The 23,107-nt window shown below is 42.0% G+C and overlaps 1 protein-coding gene across 1 annotated transcript in view; it reads right to left on the bottom strand.

Moving 5' to 3' along the window:
* grk3 (G protein-coupled receptor kinase 3) overlaps nucleotides 1-23,107 on the bottom strand; it is a 61,319-nt gene that overhangs the window by 33,348 nt on the left and 4,864 nt on the right. Inside the window, exon 2 of the mRNA XM_037116345.1 lies at nucleotides 14,493-14,569. Within this exon, the coding sequence (XP_036972240.1) occupies nucleotides 14,493-14,569 (77 nt within the window). The remainder of the gene's footprint in view (nucleotides 1-14,492; nucleotides 14,570-23,107) is intronic.

Here is a 23,107-nt window from a genome sequence, read left to right as displayed (position 1 = left end):
GCTGCTAATATTAGCTTCAAAAATGCTAATTGCTGAGGTCTGACAATTTGCTTTGAATTGTGATTTATAAAGTGGGTTTTAAATAAAACACTGGCGGGGTATCATTGACAAATCTACTACAAAATGGCTACAGGGATGCCACAGGCTGTACTTGTTGACTGTTGATTCCTCTCGGTTGTCACTCCCTTAATTCACAGGCTTAAAGCAAAGTCACTGCGTGTCTAAGCTAGTCACATCATATATATTGTTATTCTACCTTGGGTTGGTATGTAATTTAATGGTTTCTTATTTAGTCCAGTTTATTTTAAAAGCTAACGAGATACCCCAATCAATAGTCTACGTGGGAAGCCAGGCAGGCCAGTCTTATAAAGGCACGTTGTGTTTCGAGAGACGAAGAGTTGTATTCCCTGCTCCTCGTTTGCATAAAGTTCAATTTCCCACCACTTCATGCAAATCCGTGGCTTCGAGCTTGAAGCGGCGTGTTTGGAAACTATAAAAACTGAAGACTGCAGAGTTCAAGTTTCCACAGCTGCACGGTTTGTTTGTCGTCTCAAATATCTTCAGAAACACATTTTGCTGTAGCTGTTTTTGTGTTATAGGAGAGAGTTTGAAACCCCGGGGCAGCAGCTCAGGAGGCTAGCTAGCGTTTACTATTTCAACATTAAAATGTCCTGCTAAAAATTCACTTTCACCAAATGCCATGTAACATGATCAAATGTCTCTTTTTAGCTGACCAACAGGTTCAGTTAAATTCTTTTTCAACTCATCAACTACACAGGTTAAAAACAACCAAGCATAGCTGCTCTGCTCCAAATACTTTTTCCTGCTATCAGCACTTGTAAAAACTGAAGAAAAGCTCACACGCAAACTACTGCTCATTTGACTGAATGTAAATCCAGCCCACACTGTATATTTGAGTCCCCTGAGGTCTGTTATCAGCTGGTGAAAAAGGCACAAGAACTTTATATGATTATCCATAAAATCAGTACAGCCTGAACGTCAGGTGCAGTTAAGCCTCGATCAGTGAGGTAATTTCTGTTTTTGAATGTCTCAATTTTCATTTTCGACATAAGAATAAAATCATCTCGACTTATTTCCCAGGTGTAAAGGGAAACCCTGATCCCGGGTTATGCACTGCACATTGATGTTAGCAATACCTTTAAAAAGAGATGTGTCTGCTTTCAAATGCTAATTTTAAAGACACTTCCTTTATGATGATGACAGCGTATCACCAGTTGAGGTTAGAAGCCATTTATAAAGAAAACGACTGACAGTGAAAGCCCGTTTACTCCGGCTGGGAAGAGAGACTTTCATGCTTTCAACATCCAGCTTCATCACCACGGGACTGTTTGCAAAACGTAAAACAAATTACAGAGCGGATGTCTCGTCCTGGAACAACTTTGACTGTTTACAGAGCCTGCTGCATCGCATATACTAACCGATACTACACTCATGACATTTGAACATGCTGCACTTACTGTACGACTGTGAGCAGATTATGAACACTGTGAGACTTTAGTTTGTAAAAAAAAACAAAAAAAAAAACAAACAAGCTATGAGAGGTGAGAATTCCCCCACACACTCAACCAGGCGCTGCCTGTGGTGAGACAACGCAGAGCAGACGATATGATTTTTTACATGTGGGTTAAGACCTAACGAGACGAATGTGAGCATATGGAGAGCGTCTGCAGGCCTGCTGACTGGGTTCGACTCAGCATTTTAAACAGCTTCATCACATCATCCTCCACGTCCAATCACACCCATATTTACCTGTTTTGATGCAAAAGGATTAATACTTGTTATTGAATTGGAAAAACCACGACCATCAAAGTTCTGTTCACACCAAGTGCTCGTTTCTGCCACTGTTATTTGAAGAGTCTGACGAACGTACGGACGTAAACCTTTTTGTTACACAAGCCTCAAGAAATCTCCCTCTGAAATCTTGCATCATCTGAGTTGTTGCAGGGAGACGATGGTGGAAACGTGAGTCAAAGCTGGAGAGACGAGACTGAAGTTCAACGAGAGGAACTGCTAGCAATAATATTTCTAAAGTCACAGCTGACACAACTTCTCCATGAGCAAGACTTGTGTTGTCAGGTTACAAAGTGATTCTTATATCTAACAGAAATGTCCATCTCAGTGGGATTACAGCTGAGAAACGCATATATTATATATCAATACTGTGATCTGAGACTCCATATTGTATTTTCTGCATTATAGTAAAGTCATTTTCTGAACACACGAGATGAAACTGATTCTGTCATCAACAGATGGTGTAACCTTTAACATGCTTGCAATGTTCATATTTATAAAAAGATGAAGATAAACAACGATATGAACCAGTTCAAATACACATTTATGAAACACACACACACATACACGCAAACACAACTTGCTGCCAAAATCTGGAAAGGGAGACAGAATGGGTCAGAGGGAAAATTGAAAGTGGGCAACAAAGCGAAAAACTGACATCTGTCTCTGCAGTGTGTAGAGAGGAGAAACATTAGCCCGTTATGAACTCCGTGATAATCAGCAACCCTGGAAGGTCACGAGGACATGAGGTGTGCCGCCAGTGGCATGATGGGTACAAACTCTCACACCAGCATCCAAAACAGCCAAAGTTTTGAGTGAAGTACATTGATTTCATGGGAAACAAAACGTCAGCTCACTAAATCTGAGTTTGTTTGACTTTGGTGGACTTTAACACAAACTGCTGGTCAATACAACGCTGTCTCAACAGTACCAGAGAGCACAGAACAAGAGAGTCCAAAGCGAAGCGAGCTATCACAGGCAATAGTGGCGCGGTGAAGGCAGAACTTCCGGGTTCTGTTCCCGACACAATTAAAGAAAAAAAGAAAAAAAAAAGCCCTAAATCATCAACGTTATTGACTAAAAATACAGCCTGGGAACTGAGCCGTTCTCAACGGTACATCAGTTGGCTCGGTTCATGTTTACATGAAGATGTGGGTTTTCTTTTGGAAAATGATCCAACATATCAGATTCTTTAATATTTATGTATCTTAGTGGCCTTTAGCAAACCGCGTTTCTCATAAGCTCCAGATATTCTTGGGCTAAACGTCACAGCGGAGGAGAGCACGAGTGCCTGTGATAAAAGCAGGATATGTGCTACACCACAATGTGAAGTATGTGCAGTATCGTTTTAATCTTCGTATGTGAAGGAAGTCGACTCTTAACATTCTCACCGTCAAGCCAAATCCAAATATGACACCTTCTGTCTTTGAGGTTTTAGAGGTGAGAAGATGAGAGCGTCAGTGTGTCTCGAAGATCAACATTTTAATGTGTTTTTGTTGGGTGTGAATGAGTCAATACGAACACATTTAAACAGACTACAGACGGCTGCTATAGCACAACAAGATACATTTGTCCATTTGTTGTTTAATGTGGTCAACCAAGCAACAGCAACAACCTGCTTTAGCACAGAATAAGCGGCGAAATATACAGCACATATGAATATAAAGTAGGCTGCAAATAAACATAATCTTCATTTTCAGCATGCAGATTATTGTCACAATCAAATTATTTAGCTATAAAATGGCAATGCTTGAATATGAATGCTTGAACAATGACTAAACTAATTTTTTGTCTATCAACTTTTCAAGAACCTATACTGGATGTCTCGTTGTCAGAAGCCACTTATCATATTTGTGCAGTAATTCAGTCCTCTGTTCGATCAATAATGCCAAAAGCGCCACGACGTAGAATCACAGTCAGTCTACACCGTGTCAGTGCAATTAATTTCCTGACTTGATCAGGTCGGCAAAATATGGATCCTATGTTTCACGTGACTTCTTTACAGTCAGTCATGCTCAGAGCAGGTTCTGATGATGGATGTGATCGAGCCAGAGCTGAACACTCGTGTGAAACGTCTTGGAGATGGAGCTTAAACTCTGATGTCCTCAAGTTAAGTTGTAAATTTATTAGATTAGCTCAGTCATGTTGATGTTTTCGTGTAGAATATGAGCCGTCCTCCAGTCAAGGTGTCTTGACTGGTAGCGTTACAAACATGGTCAGAGTAATGGACTGATGGGTCAGCGCATCATAGTGACATTAAGTTGCTCCACAAAATATAAATAAATAACGAGGGTGGATCTGTAGACGTGTCAAAATTAATTTCAGTACATGTTAAATGTAAAATGACACATCATCAGTCTCATCTATAGCTGAGCAAAGTCCAACCTGACAGGGTCAAACGCCTCGGAGCAGCAACACTGTCGGACTTGTGCTGAGACGGTTTTGTCAAACCAAAAATAGCGTAATTTCTCGCCTCTTTGTGGGTGAACTCATCAGGGCTGGTTGAGCAGAGAGCAGGTGGACATAAAAGCATGCTGTAAATGAAACAGCTGTAAATGCACAAAGAGGCCACGCCGGAAAAGCCTTTTTCTTGTTGATATTTCTAATTTGTTTAGTTTCGTATCCTGTAAAAGCTGCACCGTGTGTCTGAGACCTACTGTAAAAATGCAGTCAGTGACCATTATTATAATTAAACATTACTGTCATACGTGTAGTTATCATTTAAGCTTTGGAGAAGAATAATCTGACCAATACTTCAGTTTTTTAAAAAAATATCTAAATGCTGCATTACTTTATTGCAGTCCAGTAACTGTGATCTGCTGTCTGTAACTCTATCGAGCTGCAATCAGATTCCTCTGATGTGAAGACAGTGTGAATCATGATGGATGAATAAAGGACAGACGTGAGAAGGACTGGAGGCGTGGACAGTCTGTTGACATACTCATCCTGGCCTCCAGGAGAAATGATGCATTCTGGGAAAAAAAAAGGGACGAAGAAAACAGAGGGAGAGAGAGAGAGAGAGAGAGAGCGATGGTCCGGGCTCTTTTCATTTATTGCTCTGCTCTTAACATCGTTGTCCTCTCCATTTCCTCTCTCCAATTCTCATCACCTATTTTATTCCTCCTTTAATCAATTTCATTTCTCCCCGTCGACAAGCAAATGCAGCAGTTCTGGTCGGGTTCCCATGGCAACCGCAGTTGCTAGGCAACGCGCGACTCTCCATCATCCATTCCAGAAGTCTGACAGATGGAGAGCGAGGACGCCAAGGCAAAGAGTGAGAGAAGAGGGGGGGACATGAGGAAAGAATGAAGAAGAAGAAGAAGAATAGATGATGGTTGAAGCATGAAAACAGAGCGCGGCAGAGAAGTGGAGATGATGCAATCCAAATAAAAACACAGAGGGTCCAATAACCTCGCCGATGATCCGAGCTTCATTTGGATTCCTTCTCTGACTCAAACTCTCTAGTAGTCAACACTTTCATATTTCATGAAGGACGGAGGCGATGACTTTGTTTTCTAACTCGTTTTTATGAATGATATTTCAACACTATGAGTCACTTTAAAGCGCTGACCTCATGGTGTAGATTAGATTCAACTATATTGCTATTGAACAGAGAATCAAATCCAGAGACACAGAGAAATGCAGTGGAGCATCTCATCCTCAGTATGTATGCCACTGACCTGATATTCTCAAAGAAATTATCTAATCTGCATGTGCTGGGTTTTAATCCCCCGGAGACGGTTTTACAGTGCAATAATTGTATTTGTTATAATTTCACCAGAAATTAGAGGAGCAACATTAACATGAAAGGTTGCTGATTCATACATGTCCAAAGCTCCCGAGGCATACAAGGTAAGATATCAATTTAACATGAGTCAGCTTATGACAAATGTAGATAGATGGGCACTTTATTCATCCCCCTGGGGCAAATTTGCATGACGCAGCAGCAGAAGGAACCTCGCAGTACAAAGAATACAAGCACTGCTATAATAAGTTTTCCCTTTTAAGCATGGGCGTACAAGTCTGCAAAGTGCAGTTAAGTGTTCAGAATTCAACTGCAACTATAAGTCAAAAAGTCAAAAAGTAAAGAGGATGTACTGCAGCGTGCCAGAAGTTAAAAAGAAAATAGAAAAATGAAGTCCAATTAGTGACGCTCCAGCAGAAGTAACAGGGTTATAGATTATGGGGATATCGATGAGAGTGGTAGAAATCTGCCCCAGACACTGTGATTGATCAACAATATTCAGTACTAGCCTACTACGACTGTAGCCATTGATTTTTTTTTGGTCTACATGGTTTTACTTGATGTCATACTGTTTATTTTACTTGCTCTAAAATGTGGGGTTATTGGCCTGTGAGTCACTGAAGCAGAAACAATGGATTTCTGGTCATTTAAGGGCTGTAGATTGAGCTTCCGTCTTTACATCGATCCGCTATGTTAACACAGTGGGCGTTTATATTTGTCAAAAACAAGGAGAGCTGACAGATGTTACACCAAAGTCTTCACAGGCACATCTAACCACTCATTAGTGATTAATGTGTGGATATGAAAACAGAAAATCGTGAAAAGCCCGAAGTCACGTCTTCAAATATTTTTTTTGTGTACAACCAACAGTCAAAAACCAAAAAACCTCTTCATCAATTGTCAGAAAATGACAAAGAAAAGCTGCAAATCCTCACATTTAGAAGACAGAACCAGGAAATGTGACAAAAATGACTGAAACGATTAATGAGTTATCTTAATAGTTGTAGTTATTTTGGTCTAACAGTACCAGGCCCCTATCTCGATCAATGGGCAGTGTGCCATAACTTCACTTTAAATGGTCAGCAGCCAATCTGATTTAAAAAATAAATAATAATAACCCCAAGAAGTTTGTTGACTGCACCAAATATGGTTTAAAACTTCTTCAGTGGCTTCGCTGTGTGTTTGTATCAGTGCAACAACACAATCAGCCTGACATGTTCCCTGGTTCGACTGTTATAAAAGCACACAATTGGTTTTTTGGGGGGTAAAGGGGCGGGATATGGGTCAAATATCTGCCATCTCTGGTGTTACCAGAAGATTATATTCAAAAAGCTTGAAGTGATTTGTCTCCTCTCTTCTAACATCTCTGGTTTGAACTGCTTCACAGAGCCGAGGGGAACTGCAGGGAGGTGATATTTATCTGTAGGTCTATTAAGATAAAAATACTGATTAGTGTAGCTTTACAAGCGGCAGCCACAACATCTGAACCGTGTGATAATGTGTGATATGATGCACACGTTCAGCCTCTTAATGTGACACGTCACTAACACAAGTATTTTCATTTAAAGACAGCCAGAATTAGAATACTGAATGCAGCAGTAGAAACTATATACATAACCCCCCAAAAAAAGGATTCAAGGAGAAGTTGTGGCCAGTATGCCTGCTATATTTAGAGCATACAAAATGTCCATTACATAATGGCCATCCTGCCTGACCCTGATTTTGTGTGGTCCATGGACTTCACAAGCAGGAATCTACTCACAGCCAGGTTCTCACAGAGGACTGGCCGGCATCCAGCTGATGTAAAGACGGGTGGATCCCATCAACGCCGCTTCTTCAGGTTTGTAACACCAAAAAATGGGTCACTGACTCACATCCCTTCAGGAGTCCGGACGGCAGAGTTCATGAACTGCAAAAGACTATAAAGGATGCTCTCCAACTGAAAACTCTCTTTCACATCTTCAAGTTTGATTCATTCGAGGCACAAACGGGTCCCACTTAATCTAATCCAATTCACCTACTAATACTAATTCAATATTTCACAATACAATTTCATGCTTGCCAAACGGCTCTAAAAGTTGACTTGTTAACGCTGCATCGCTACCCTTGAGGATAAACATTCCAGCAGCACTGCAGCGTCTCCCTCCTGACCTTGGTTGTCATGACAGTCAACAAGGCTTGTTGAGCTCAAGGACGAAGCGCGTTAAGAGTGCTAAAATCAAAAGCAAACTCACAGCCCTGCTTCTGCGTCTGCTGATTAAAATCCACCTCCAATTGTGAAGCCTAAACCCTGCAATCCGACTGAGAAGGACGACGTATTTTTATGCATGACAATACCAGGAATGAATCCACTGTGAATGAGATCCAACACAGGTAAACCCACTACCTGGAACAAACCACAGATCTCTGTGATTCACAATTAACAGGTATTTATGTAATACCCGTCAAACTCTTAATGCAATGCAGGAAAAGATGGAGAGCATGGGTTCTCTTGCTTTGTGTCCAATTGCACAACAAAGTGCAAAGCGCGGTGGTTAACACTGTTCACATCGCCGTCACTTTGAACCGCCCTTCCGGCTGGAACTGTTCTCGAGACAAAAAGAGATCTCCAATTGTTTCCTTTTCTATCTGGAGAAATGTTTTTAATAACTCTTTAAACTGACGGTAGATTTCACATATTAGACGACACGATTGGTAATACTCTGGAGGCTGAAATTAGAGGGCACGCTCAAGTGTGAAATAATAGGATTTTCAAATGAAAGAACTCTTAAAAATCAATTCTAGCTGACAATGGCAGCCAGCGTCAGCAGAACGAGACAGGTGTGTTGAGGTCTGACAATTCTGTCTTTATCAAAACCTCTGCGGCGGCATTTTAAATGAGCTGAAGGGCAAAGCAATAACAGAGGCGGACTGATAATTAAAGCATGAATGAACCTCTGTGATCTTACTTTAGAAAATGTGTTGCAAGTGAAATTATTTTCAAACCATATAAAAAACAGAAATCCAAATTATTTCACTCTTCGAATAAAAAAAAAAAAGTTTAAATACCAAACACGATCCTCAGATTGTAAAGTGACAGGTTTGGGTTTGTGGCTACTGTCTGTATCGCTGAAGAAACACAACCTGAACGCCTCCATGGTCACGTCATGCTGCGTTTGAGTGCAATGGACAGCTATCTCTTGTTTCATGCAAAACCACACATTTGCCATTCAGATGTGTACAGTGCACAGGCTCTCTGTGATGCTCTCAGCATCACAACTATTTCCCTAAGCTGCGCTGCCTAATGCTGCGCCGCCTGAGCTCATCACTTCTTTCACATCTCTCTGTTGTTCTGTTAATGGATCGAGCTAAAAGAGCATATAAAAAGACGACAGTAAAGCAGGAGGGAGGCTCACGACTGATTCCAGCACTGACTGAGAGACTCCAAAGATTGTTTGATGGATTCACATCACTGATTGGCACTAAACCCTGAGTGTTACAGGTGCAACTTGAGATTCGACACAAGGGTTGTTGTGAGAGTCTAGATAGTTTGACCTGAAGTCAGTGTAGCAACAGCTTCCAGCATCGCACATATGCTCATTCAGCGCAGTCAATCACTGATTATGCTAAAATGACAACAGGCAGATTTGATCAACTGTAGCTAGCTTGCGAGTTCAGTGGAAAACTGTCCAGCTAAACTGGTTTTAAAGCCAGAGCCCTGTAAAAGGGCCTTAAATATCCACAAGATGGCTACAAGCAGGGCAGCTGTGGTCACCAGTGGTCCACTGATCACAGGGCGAGCTGTTCGATCAACTCCACACGGCTCTCGGTGGTTAACATGGTAGCTCGCTGACGCTGATGTTTGTATGCGTATGTGTGTGAGTTGAGGAGAGGTGAACTGTAGAGTGCCTTCATTTGCCATCAGCAGGTGGAGTGAATAATATTGATCATCTTATTGCATTGCAATGTTCTGCTGGGAAACCTGGAGTCCGGGCGTTCATGTGCATGTCACTTGACACCAATCACACACCTGAACACAGTCGGAGCCCACGTCCTCCCCTTCATGGCAACAGCACTCCCCTGAGGCTTTTACATACACGTGTGCCGCCTCTGTTTGACTGATGTCGCTCTTTTCAAGAGCAGCGGTCAATAGAGAGGCTGTAAATACCCTTCTTCCCTGAATTATCACGGAATACCTGCTAATCTAATCTAATCAAAGTCCCCGTTATCTAGTTATGAAGCTCTGATATGAAGCTGCAAAATCTGGTAATGTTTTGTTTTCACTAACTGTAACTTAACATTTCTGAAACAGCTTAAAGCAAACCGTAAACAGTAAAAGTAAAACACAGCAGATTTCTGACAATACAAACAACAAACTTCAAACTACAGAGATTCAGTTAGAAGCTACAAAAGTACCGACAGCTGAACACAGAGAATTTTAAAAATGTCTTTCTCTCGGATCTCTTGAACAAACATCTTGCAATCACAATGCGTTCATGTTTGAGGGGGGTGACGGGGGTTCATCGCGGGTGCGGCTGGGCTCAACTCGGCGTGATTAAACTGGTAATTGAAACCAAATCAGCAGGGTACGATCTGTCCGGGCCAAAAGGTGACAGTGGAAGCACAACGTGATGGCAGAGGCTCTCCCAGCAGGAAACTGCCCAAGAAACTTGACAAAGACCTCACGTCTTCAACCTGGAATCCAAATTTTCCAATACCATCCGATCAAGTGCGACCCATAGAGGCTGGTCCTTGTCGGTGTTTGCAGATTTGAATATGAAGCGGTAACTGAGAGTCACAGTGATCAAACAGATATGTCCCACACTTCTAATTTGCCAAAGCAAAATCAACGCTTATGACTTAGGAGTAAAAAAAATAAAAATAAAAAGAGGGCGCTCAGCTGACTTTAACATCAATCAAGACCAAGTAATTATATCATCGAAATTAGGCAGGGGAAGGCTGCCTTGATTACCTGGAATGTCAAAGTCCCAGAGGCAGAGACACATTGACTGTCCTGGTAACAAGTGTTTTCTAGGAGACCAGCTAATGAGAGCTGAGAGCTGAGAGCTGGACTAATGACCAGCAGGAACCAGGGGACGGGCTCTGGCTCAGATGAAGACAGTAAGACGGATGAGAGAGGAGCAGTTTGATAATGTGGCCACAGTAAACATCACACACACACACACACACACACACACCAACAGGACACACACATTAGGAACAGGAAAACAGGGAAAGAGGGCGAACGAAACACTTTGTTTAAAATTGAATAACCAGGGTGTATTTTTACCATTTTCTTATATCTTATAGAGTAAACAATGATATTGATATCATTATAGGTTCACTTACAGGTTGACCAGCCTCACTACATGGTAGAATTGTCAAATTTGGCCAAAAACTGCATTCTATTATTCCCTCGAGGGCTTGACGATGTCTGAAAAAACTGACCAAAGGGGATGTTTTGATTTGCTGTGAAAAATAGAGGAATTTTCTCCAGATAACCTGAACTCTAGTGCTATTTGGAAATAATCAAATCATCCCAGAAGCAGGCCCTGCTTTTGTTTGGTGAGCTGATCAAGAGCGATTGTGGTTCACTGTGCATGCAGAGGCTGCATGTCACCCACAAGCAACACACTCCCATGAACCCAAGGACTCTTAAACAGGACTAGATTACGTAATATCAGACGGACATCTCTTGCAGATTAGTCATCGAAAATGGGAACCGCTTGACTTTTGTTTTTGTCTCAAGGAACATGAGCAGAGACATGGACCTGTCTTTCAAAGTATCCAACACCGCCTTCTCTCACTCTCTGTCCCTGCATCTGACGGTGCTACAACGATCTGAGCGAGTTAATAAATGACTCATTATTGATGCTTTTTCTGTAGGTAATTCATACACGTTGGCCCTCTGCTTGCTGGCTAACTGCTGCTGAGATAGCTTGAATACAACTTTATCTCTAGGTCAGCTATATTTCCTAACAGGGAGTGTAAATCCCTCTCTCTGTGGTTGCTGTTGTTTGCTTCAGCTTGAACTTCATTTAATTCTTAAACATTTTCACAATCACATGTCTTGTTTTTACAATTCAATTGTATAAATCGAATTCAGAATATATATAATAGCCCCACAAGAAAGGAGCTTTTTCCAGTCAAGTAAAGTAAATCTTAACCTTTTCCTAAACAATGTGATATTTGTGAAGCTCAGCTCAGATTGTTCATTACGTAGAACAGAAAATGGCCCGCCTGGTCTTATTCGTCTCATAAAATTAACTGGAGTGTAGAGAGCCCTATGTGAGGCATTCAGGTACATTACCATCAGCTACACAAACTGCTCTAATGCTTTACCTGAGGAGGACAGGCTTTGTTTGTGATGTGATCTAGATGAGCCTGAAAACATTAGACAGTAAATCCTCCTTCATGTCTTCCGGCTGGATGATTATAAAAGATGAGACTTTGATCTTGATCATCCAAATACCGGGTGCTTGACCAATTGAGGGTAAAAACACGACAAAACATCCACACACCGATCTACAAATTATGCTTCGAGCTAATCACTGTCTTCAGACTTGGTTTTATGCAGAGGCGACGTCTTTAAATGCAAAAAGCTCTGGTCAAATGATAGTTGCAGCCAGTGAGCCTGCACATAAGTCATATGCAGAAAAATGCAAAACTTAAAATGTCACTTTTTGGATGTGCTAATGGGTTGAACTGAAGAGAGCGGCAGCATGAAGATCTTATTGTGTTTCTGAATGTTTCACTGCTGCAACAAGTCCATATTGAGTAAGCATGACACAATAAACCACTACAACAACCTGAAAACAAATGTACTCATCAGGGAAATATTTCTAAGCTGCAGTCAAGCCCCTGTACGAACCAGTCGTCAGCAATAGTCTGCCCCTCAGTTCAAAAGTGTGATTTCCATCTTTTCTTCCTTCCATTAATGGATTAATTGTTTGTTCTATCAAATGTCAGAGAATAGTGAAAAATGACATTCACAGCTCCCCAGAGCCCAACGTGACATTATCAGATTGCTTACTTTGTCCAGGCTACAGTCCAAACCCCAAAGAGATTCAGTTTACAGTGACATAAAAACAACAATCCTTGTGTTAGAGAGGCTGTGACCAGCAACTGTTTGATGTCCCCCCCCCGCCAATTACTTCTTATCAAAACAGTTGCTGATTAATTTTCTCTCAGTTGAAAGTTTATCATATGTAGAACTGGCAGTCTGTGTAGTTTTAATTATTCCAGCACAGGAAACAGCACGTCTGTACTTCTGTTTGTCAGAGAGCAAAATGTCACCTGGGAAGTGGTGAAATATTACAGGATGGGTGAATGTCAGGGGTTTCGAACTGGTGTCTAATAAGCATGTGCACACCCACCCACACCCACACACACACACACACACACACACACACACACACACACAGAATGAGAGAGGAAGTATGAGGTGATGATACAGAGAACTAAAGAGAGCAACAAGTGAGACGGAGGGAGATCTGGAGACAAAGAGAAGGAGGCAGGGAGAATTAACGCAGGCTGTTCTCACAGGGGGGCTGAGACCTAGAACAGTAAGTAAACCTTGTAGAAGCCTGCAGGGCGGCTGTGGTCCCCTGGTACGCCACAACTACTGGCACACAGCCCGTCTGCTCAGAATGGAAACACTCAGAGGAGCCGGCGCAGAGGCGCTGCTACCGACTGGAGGGCAGGAGGAAGCAGGAAGCATGACGCTCTGCATTGAGCCATGGCATCGACAACAGAAGCACTAACACAAACAAGGACGCCGGGCGATCGAGTCTGCGTTGGGAAGTGACAGCAAGTATTTGTTACCATTGTGGTGCTAAAAACAAATCATGACTTGGATGATTCAGAGCTTCAAGACAATGATGCTCCATGAATAAGCTAAAATTATGAAAAAATGAGAACGAGGGTGGAATAATAATGATAAAAAAAAAAAACAATACTTTGTCTGGACAACAATTAGGTGGTTTATTTTAGGCGGCATGGTGTCAAAATGTGGAGAAAGTGATGAGTTTGTGATCAGTAGCTTTGGTACAGTCAGCTTTTGCGAGGATGGATGTCAGGACAAGCAGCAGTAATGGAAAAACCCCAGCAACACCAATAACGACACCTCACCTCTGACCACCAGCAATCAATGTGCTGGATGTCATATCTGGTGCATGTAGGTGGACATTACACCGAACAACACAGCAGCTGTTGTCAGCGACATTAATGAAACCGCACCACACTGCGGATTATCTGGATTCAGTGATAAGTTAAAAATGATTAAAATGGGTTCAGTCAAGATGTGAACTTCTTTTGAACCATGAAATTAAACTACAACAACAAAGCAAATGGATGTGAAATCAATGTGGGGAACACGAGCCCAGGATACTTCTTGAGCAGATGGAATCACTGAGCTGTTTGTCTGTTCTGGCTTTTTGTACATTTGTACACAGATATCGTCGATAATAACGGCTTCCAATTCTGTGTGATTGCAATTTTTCTTTCAAGGAATTCTTTCAAAACTTATTTAAAAAGATCCTTTATGTATATCCTCTGAAATACAGATACTGGCAACAGCCTTTTAAAGCTGATACCAATCTTTACTTTCATCAGCAGATGTGCTCTCCCTGACTTTAATACCCTGAACAAACTCCATCAGCCCATTAGGACCAACATGGTTAGAAGCTCTGAGGAGCAGCGAGCCAGCGAGCCTTCAGTGAAGATATTTTTCCCATTAAACTGAAAACATGTCCTCAGCAGCTCAGAGGAATCATGTACAGCGATTGTGTGAATGAGATCACATTCAACTAAAACACTTTCCAATGATTGTTTTATTTAATTGTGTGTGGATGAGGAATGCTACTGAATACTGGCAATTCTATTACAACGTCTCAGGCGTTTCATCTGATTCTTCGGAGCGGATAATGTGCTTTGAGGAAATCTGACTGAGACTTACCAATTTTCTGGTTGAAAATTTTGTCGAATGTCAGTTCATCTCTCTCCTCGAGGTACTTCTGCATCACGCTGCGAATACTGTGAACAGAGGGAGGGGTGAGGAGAGGAGAGAGCTGATTAATAAACACCATCATTAGCAGTTCACTCAGCCAGATGCAACAATAACCTAATCTCAGAGACGTCTGTCCTCCTCCACCTCCACCTCCACCTCTCATTTGTGATCCTGACCCAGGTTTGGGACTCTCCCTGCCACCTGTCCCCTGACAGTCAAACTACAGGGAGGGCAGAGGGACACGTGGGAGGCTGCGGGGGAACCTGGAGAGATACATTCTACCCTGGGAACAGGTGATAATGAGAACGAGAGCAGGGAGAATGAATCAATTAGCACCCCCTCCACGGGCCCATTAACACTACACCAGCACCCTACATACACCGGAGAAAAGTGGCCAGGTTTGACCTACAAACACCTCTGCAGGCACACACTGAGCATGTGCAAGGAGAGACCCTGGCTCCTCATGGCGAGGTCGTAATTTCTCCGGTATTTACATTCTGATAGCGTTGGCTCACATTAATAGGTACTGTTGTTTTCTCTTCCAAGAGCAGACAGACAACACAATCATAAATAACCTTTTGTTTCCAGGATCAAGTCCAAAGAAAATGCGTGTGACTGCAGCGAGCACCGACGCTGACTGGTGAGATTTCTTTAGCCGAGAACCATTAAAACACCAACTGAGATACAGACGCAATGGTAGAGAATGGCCTCTATACAACACTTCTGCATTAGTAATTTATTACAGTTAATAACTCAAAGTGCACATCATGATAACAGGCTCGTTAATAGATGATCAGTGAGTAATACTGAGGCGCTTATCTGTAAATACAATGAGGCAGCGTGGACCTCCCAGCCTTTTATGCATTATATACCTCATAAAAAAGGGGGTGTGACCAGTTGGATTCTTTGAAATGAGCATTTAGTTTCGATCAGTGAGATCAAAGGCCCTGTTTGGCATCACTCCCGGCATTATGTTTGTCTCTTCACCACGAAAGAAAAAAAAAAAAACACTTTGAAGAGGATGCAGCTGGAGCAAACAATGATCACCTGTCTGGTACCAGATTTGTTAGCATGGGAGGCTGTTTTCCAAAGATCCTTCACTGATTTGTTTTGGAAAGAAGGTTTACTAGAGACAGACTTCAGAAACCATTTTACAATCCACACCAAGATAAAGTCGAGCCAATGTTGTAAAACACTAATATCTTGAATTTGAAAATGTAAACGGCAGCCGTCAAGACATAAAACCGAGGATCTGTTGATCTTTACAGATCTGGGTGTGATAGTCTAACTACAGCCTAACCCTGGAAAAAATGTTTAAATTGAGAATCAATCCAAACATTGATCCTCGTTGGCATCACAGCAATTTGGAAACTGTACATCCTAATGAGCTCCTGTGGGATTGATCGGAGTGCAACATGGGCAGTTTGAAATATCAATGAGTTTGTCTCATTGACTTGCTAGCATTAATTATTAACAGGTAAGTATTTCTTAAAATGCAAAAAACTGCATATAGGCTGTCACGATATGAGGTTTTCACTACATGATTATTGCGACCAAACAATTTCACGTTAATGATATTATCACAGATGTAATGTTTCACCTCATTAGCTGTGTGTTTTGTGTCTTTTAGTCAAATAAAAAACAGTCAAATACAACTGTAGAGAGGTGGAGTGAGATTATACATAAAAGGCACCTTGTGTAACAATTGACTTGTTGAAGTTGTTTTATGCTGCTGGACTTCTTTGTGAATTTTCTACGCCAGTCTGAAGGATATGATTTTATGTACATTTGAGTGACTGTCGGAAAGTCTGAGGCATAAACAGTTTTTTCAGTTACACGCGAACAAAAAAAAAAAAAAGGGACATAGGATTGAAAAGAGTGTGACTGTTGCTCCACAGCGGTGACTCTAATAAAAGCAAAGTTGACCCTCTTCCTCCTTTGGAAGGCAAAAATGACATGTTGTCATTGCGGGCTATATATTTTCTTGAGCCAATAAAAACATCACAGCTCTGGGACCTGCACTGAAACCCGAACTCCAAACTGAGACTACTTGCACACCTAAAAATCATCACCGAGGACCCGAGCAGATGAAGGTCCGTGCTGGTTATGCGACTGCAACGTGGGCCTGTGCAGGCAGATTTTATGGGAGGGTGGGAATGAGCAGTGGATGCAGCAGTTCATCTGCAGACGCAGCGACAGGAACAAGAACCTAGGAAGTAAGCATTTCCTCTTTTAGAGGAGGCCTGTTTGTGTGCCCCACTGAATCATTAGCAGCTGACTCTGGACTATTTGCTTGAAACCTCCCGACTTCAGACGCCATATTAAGACCGCTGGTAATATTTACTGTAACACTCATGCCTCACCAGGCATAAATAACACGTTCTGGGGGTTAAAGTTTCCAGAACAGTGTGTATGGTAAACCTGTCTGTAAAACCTCAAAGTGTTACAGACATGTGTACAGACAGACACCTGTGGCTGAGGAGTCTGGTCATGAAACACAGGTGCATTCAAAAAAATGTAATCATTCACTACAGGACACTTTCACACCAGTCACACGTAACCGTATCAGCTTGCACGCTCTGTCAAAAAAACAAAAAGATAAATATTTTAAAACCAAAGAAACCCTCAGTTAGCAAAAGCAGCTTTAAACGTTAACACTCGCTCACGGGAGCAAATGACCGGAGCAGAGCAGAAAACAAAGAGCCTCCTGCTGTGACAATGCAGTTTGAGTGACAGAATGACTGCTGGCACAGTGATAAATAAGGCACTATCTACAGGGACTCAACATGTATGAGCTGGTGGGCTGTCACATGTGAACTGTATCAGAACAGTCTTCAGTTTTCACAGGGAGCAGAGTCTTAGCCTCTCAAACAACAACAACAACACAAACACCCGTCCGGCAGCTAGTAGTCGAGGTGTTTGCTGCAGGGCTGAGCTTCTGAAGGGTGTCTGATTTTACTGAAATATGACTGAGCCGCTCTTCATATTTACATTTTTACAAGAAGTGCGTAACATTGGAGGCTACAGGCATAACCTCTGTAGAACCGTAAATGCATAAAACTCCAGCTATAAATGTCACACTGCTCCTGATATATACACCTTTTTTTCTCTCAACCACAGCCTCAGTCTATTGATGGTGAATCACTAGAGAACGTGTCCCATCCCTGCTACCAGTCTTACCCCATAACTAATCCATCATTAAAGGGCAACTTCTCCATTTTTACTTTTTAAAGTGCGTTTATGGGTCTTTGAGGGTACGACTGCATGTGTGAAAAGAGTAGTATAAAGCCTGTTGTGACTCCAGAGGAAGCTGCATGTAATCTGATAAACTGCCAACAAGGCCTGTAAAAAAAAAAAACACTTGAACGTAGAAAACTGTGGGAGTCACCTTCTGAAGGAGTAACTCAACACTACTGGTGTTTGTTATATTCAGTGTGCTCATACTATCTGTCGGTTATAATGTTCAATGCAACAGAAGTTGTTGTCTTTATCAAGAGATAATTGAACAATTCTGTCCCTTTTTGTTAACTGAAAATGTGCAGCTCCCTCAGCATTATAATGAAGTACTGTGGCGAAGCAGAGACGACCTGGACTACAAATCTTTACAAGGTTTTTTTTCTACCATATCATGCAGCCCTACTTACATTATAGTACTGAATATTTCAGGGTCATCAAGTTGATACCGTTTTGAATATTTTTGTTTTATAGCCAAAACAATGAATGGAGAAAACAAATCAGCAGTTAGTTGCATCTCTACACTCCAAACCTCCAAAGAACATGGCAACATCATGTTTACTCAGATATGGACCACACCCCCCCTATAAAGACCAAAAAAGAAAAAAGGTTACGAGCTCTTGACCCACAGTCTTCAGACCGCAGATACACTTTCAAGTTAAAACCGAGGCTGGAACTTGTCCAGTGAAGACGGGGTTTAACCAAGGGACACTGGAGCAATGGACTATGAGATGAGCAATAGCATTGGTGGTCATTGGTTGGGGGGGGGGGATCAGGAAATATAAAGATACTGAAGTGTCCTTGAGCAAGACCGTTTATTCTCAGAATCGCACTGTTCTGGCTTATGTCCTCCGCTTGTACCCGCCATACAGTCAACTTCCTGCATGGTTGGATACAGACAAGGTCCATAAGAACACACAGTGCACCTTCCTTTCGGCTGCACTTACATAATTCTGCCTCCATTACATCTGCTTCAGCAGCTGTTAGCACAGTTAGATGAGAACGTGCATGCGTACCTCGCCAACAAAATGAGCACCACAACAATAAGCCAAAAGCTCCCGACGTGAGTTTAGTCTTCTGCCGCCTCCCGGATGACCTTTTTAAAACCGCCAACAGCTACTGCCGGGATGACAACGCAGCACCGTGATGGTGGGAGACCCTGACCTAATTACATGTCTTCCTAAATACCCTTCACTGCATGCCATACCTAAAGCTTGATTTATTATACGGCACGCTTGGTTTATTTACTGCACCGACAGCAAAGCAGCTCCAGTTACATTTAACAGGACCTGTACTTATGACATTATCAAAACTAGTCAATGCTGAGCTCAAGGTGGGGGGAAGGGGGTTTCAAAACCCACAGATATACAGTGTGTGTGCAAGCCTGAGGTTTCAGTACAGCAGTAAAAGGTCAGGGTGCCGTCAGTGTGAATGATTCTGGATGAGCTTAAAATAAATTCAGTCATTTCTCTGCTATTTTCCATCGATTATCTTTCTTTAGCAAGTATTACTAAACATTTCAACCCTGACAGGCCAAGTTTGTGTAAAAGGCACAATTAGCTTCATTAGCTGCTGATCCTCACACTGACACTGTAACAACACTGTCTTGGTGACTATTTAACACTACAGGAAGTATGGAGATGTGTAAATATTTAACATATTAACAGGATGACACTGACATTTCAATGGCTTGGTCTGCGGGCATGTAATTGAACAGTGTTGATAACGCAGCACTTGTTCAAATTTGTTCAACCTGATCTTTGATCGTTAATCTATAGATTTTCAAACTCTTTATTTCTCACACTGTGGGCGGACAATGAGCAGCCTTATATCGGCCAGTGTCTCTTCAGAGAGCCGGGCTCAAAGCTGATGACAACAACACGAGCAACAGGGCAGAACACCTATTTCAGTTTATCTAAGCCTCCAGACATACAATTACTTTCTTTACCTGGGAAACTAGTTAGACTTTGAAACCTGTTTTTCTGGCTGTTGCTTGGCGCCTGACTGCAACTACTGTAGGATTCAGGGGGTGTGTGAGGAGCTGCTGAAAACAAATTGAGCAATTTGCAGAGAAGCAGTCATTTCCTATTAATTCACTCAGGTGGCAAAGTGATTTGAAAGCTTTGGTTTCACTTTAGATAGACCTAACTTTAGAATTGACTCAGTTTACATGCACACACAAGTTTTTGCCCTCATTCCAAAAAAGACAATATCCCTAATACTGCTCGGGCCAAAATAGACCCCAGTAACTTTAAGTGTGTATCCACAAAAAGGCACAGATCCAAGAATTCATTCCTCACTTTCTTTAACATTGTGAGATCGGGTGATGTTTCACATTTGCGTTCATTTCTCACTGAATAATGGGTGGATCCTGAAAACAAAACATGTGTATTTAGGTGGCTGGTGCCTATGTGTGAATACAAAAAGGGGATTGTTGGGCCTTGGTGGAGTATGAGTGTCATCCTAGCTCCTCTGGGTTTAATGTTTTTGGCTCAGTCTGATTTCAAATCTAAAGATTGCTTAAAAACAGGGGAGAACATTTTTGGACTTGAGTGTGGCACAACTGGGTAATGCTGTCTTGATATGCGTTCTACCACCAACAACAAGCAGAACAGCGCTGACACACTGTCCTCGTCCAATCCACCAATTGCTCTCCACTGCTCACCTAGCTCACTGGGAGCCCTACATTTCCCAGACAGCTGATCTGAAGGAAGCAGACGGGTCTTTTAGCTCTGTACAATGACTCACCATGTCTTCTTCTTCCCCTAGTTTATTGTGTCTTGTGGCTTTTGTTTTGTAACCGCAGTAGGCAAATAGCTTTAAGATGAGTGTGGATCAGACTAGGTATGCTCTCGCCATAGTCAAACATGTTCATTGTATGACTGCAAACACCAAAGCGTGACGTCTGCAGCATGACAGCTCAGGGTGAATAAATGTAACATTACACCCCTAATTCTCACTAAGCTGTTTACATGGCTAATGAAAATTGATATAATCCAAAAATATTCCAGTTTACATGCAGCTGTGCCTACTGAGGAACAAACACTCTTATTTGTCAATGGTCTCCACTGTGATATTTGTTCATATTAGGACAAAACCTGTTGATATCCAGGTCTTTCTTAATCTTCACATAAGTATGTGTGTCACATTCCAACTAGAAATGCAGGCTTTTCCTTTAAACATGTGTCTCTAGTGTGCAATTCTCCTAAAACCTGGATGATATCAACATATCACACATGTCAAACTCTGAAAAGACCTGAACTGGGACATCCAAACAGAATATGCTGATTACATGACCCTTGTCAAGCCTGGAATATTGTCACAGATGGAATAATAGTGGAACATCAGCATGGATGTAAACCTCATTATTTCTAATGCCTGATATACACCAGTGTTTGGTTTTCAAATGCAAAAAGGAAACGCTCAAGTGCTACTGCAGTGTTGGCTGACAACAGCAGGAATACTAACAATGTTACTTTTAGGATTTAGCACCTTGTGTTATTATAACACGATGGCACGGTCCATATTTATTCTCAAGCTGAACTGCCAGATTATGCAACTACAAAAATAATAACTGACTGTCCTAATTCACTGCCTCGACAGAAACTTCAAAAATGAAACGCTTATCTGTGAAAACCTCCAGTGTGCAGTGATTGCCGGGGATGTCTGCTCTGCACACGTTACCTTTGTGGCAATTATGCTTTTGCTCTTGAGGTCAAGAGGCAAATATAATTAAAACGGGAACTCAAAAGGCTGCCACCACCCTTTCCAACATAGCTGATTCAGGACAAGCTGATAACCTCAGTGCCAACACTGTTATCTAGCTTCTAATCGGCAGGCGTAATTGCTGCAAGTTCTCCAAAGACGTGAAAAAAGACAGACAAATAAGCCACTAAAACACAGAGAGATCAGCTGGAGGCAACAGGCGTCTACAGGAGGTGAGAGAAAACCATGATGACTCAAGTGTAACACTGACATGCTCCTTGGAAAGCTGTATATATATGAAGACTGAGTGTTGCACTGCTTCAAGTGTTTGAGGCACAATTGTCTTCGGGAGGTCAAATGGGCCTACTGGTGCTTTTCTAACGAGTCACTGCTCCATCCGGACGGCATAACTGTACTCTAAAACCCCATCAGAGCTACAGAATACTATTAAAATGTTATGCGAATCAATAAAGGACTCATTTTGTTTTCAATTACACTTAAGAAATAAGACATTATAAATCATTCAGATGAAAAAAAAAACATAAAAACTGGGCGATCTTAAGTGTTTTACCAGGACACAAAATGAACATCCATTTCAGTTGAAGGGAAATTCATCACCGCAGCTTTTAAAAACCAGGAAAAGACATTTACAGCAACACACTAAGACAATATGTAGCGTCATAATGCTGCCACAGTGATGACATATACTGTATATATATTACCCAGCCCTAGAACAGCGCGCTCTGGTTCAAACGCTGTCCATCGGAGACTGAAACTACTCGCAGTCTCTGTTTTCCTTCGTATCTCCACCTCCTGGATAACTTCATCATGTCTCCTCTCTTGTATGGATTTCTCTCTAACAGCGGGCCCTCCCCCACGCCTCTCATCTCGACTGCCTCCAGTGTTGCTGTCAGAATCTCACCTCACTGCCAGAGGACATAGCCTTAGCCCGCCGAGAATGTGGCAGCACCACGCTATCTCCAAAGTGCCACATTTAACTGCCCCCCCCCCCTCCTCCCCAACAAGCATGCGGCTGAAAGCTTCACACATGCATCACCGCTACTGCTGAAACCGTGCACACATGAAAAGTTTGTCAGTTTTACACACGATCTCTACAGTTTTATCGAGTTCTGCAATTTCCAGAGGCTACTTTCACAGGTACCATTCATACACTCCCTTTCCCTCACTCCTACTCACTACTCGTGTGTTTGCCACGTTATTCTCAGATCTTTTACAATCCGTTCCAAATTAAAGTAATTCCTCTGAAGCACTCAACGTGATAGCGATATGTGCGATAAGGCTTTGCAGGAAAAACATAATGCAACCGTCTCATCCATTTAGGTTGGACACATTATTGCAATAACAATGACCTAACTGACATGTTTTAAGTAAATTTTCGTATTACTGTGAGTCTTGCTTTGCTGACTGATTTACTCAACAGTGGTGTAATAGTGCTTTTGCAAATCCATTAGCTGAGGCTTTTATCTCGCAGCTTCTGTGTTATGGTAGGCAATAAATACTAAAGCACATATCTAACATAAAATCACAAAAGCAGTCGACAGTGCTTGTTGGGGTTCACTCATATAGCAACACCTCTGTCTGATGACATTTGTGCCTCGATCCTC

The sequence above is a fragment of the Acanthopagrus latus genome, chromosome 12, assembly GCF_904848185.1.
Source record: "Acanthopagrus latus isolate v.2019 chromosome 12, fAcaLat1.1, whole genome shotgun sequence".
In the NCBI taxonomy this organism is placed as follows: Eukaryota; Metazoa; Chordata; class Actinopteri; order Spariformes; family Sparidae; genus Acanthopagrus; species Acanthopagrus latus.
Note: the sequence above shows the minus strand (reverse complement) of the source record. Positions and strands in the feature narration are given on the sequence as shown.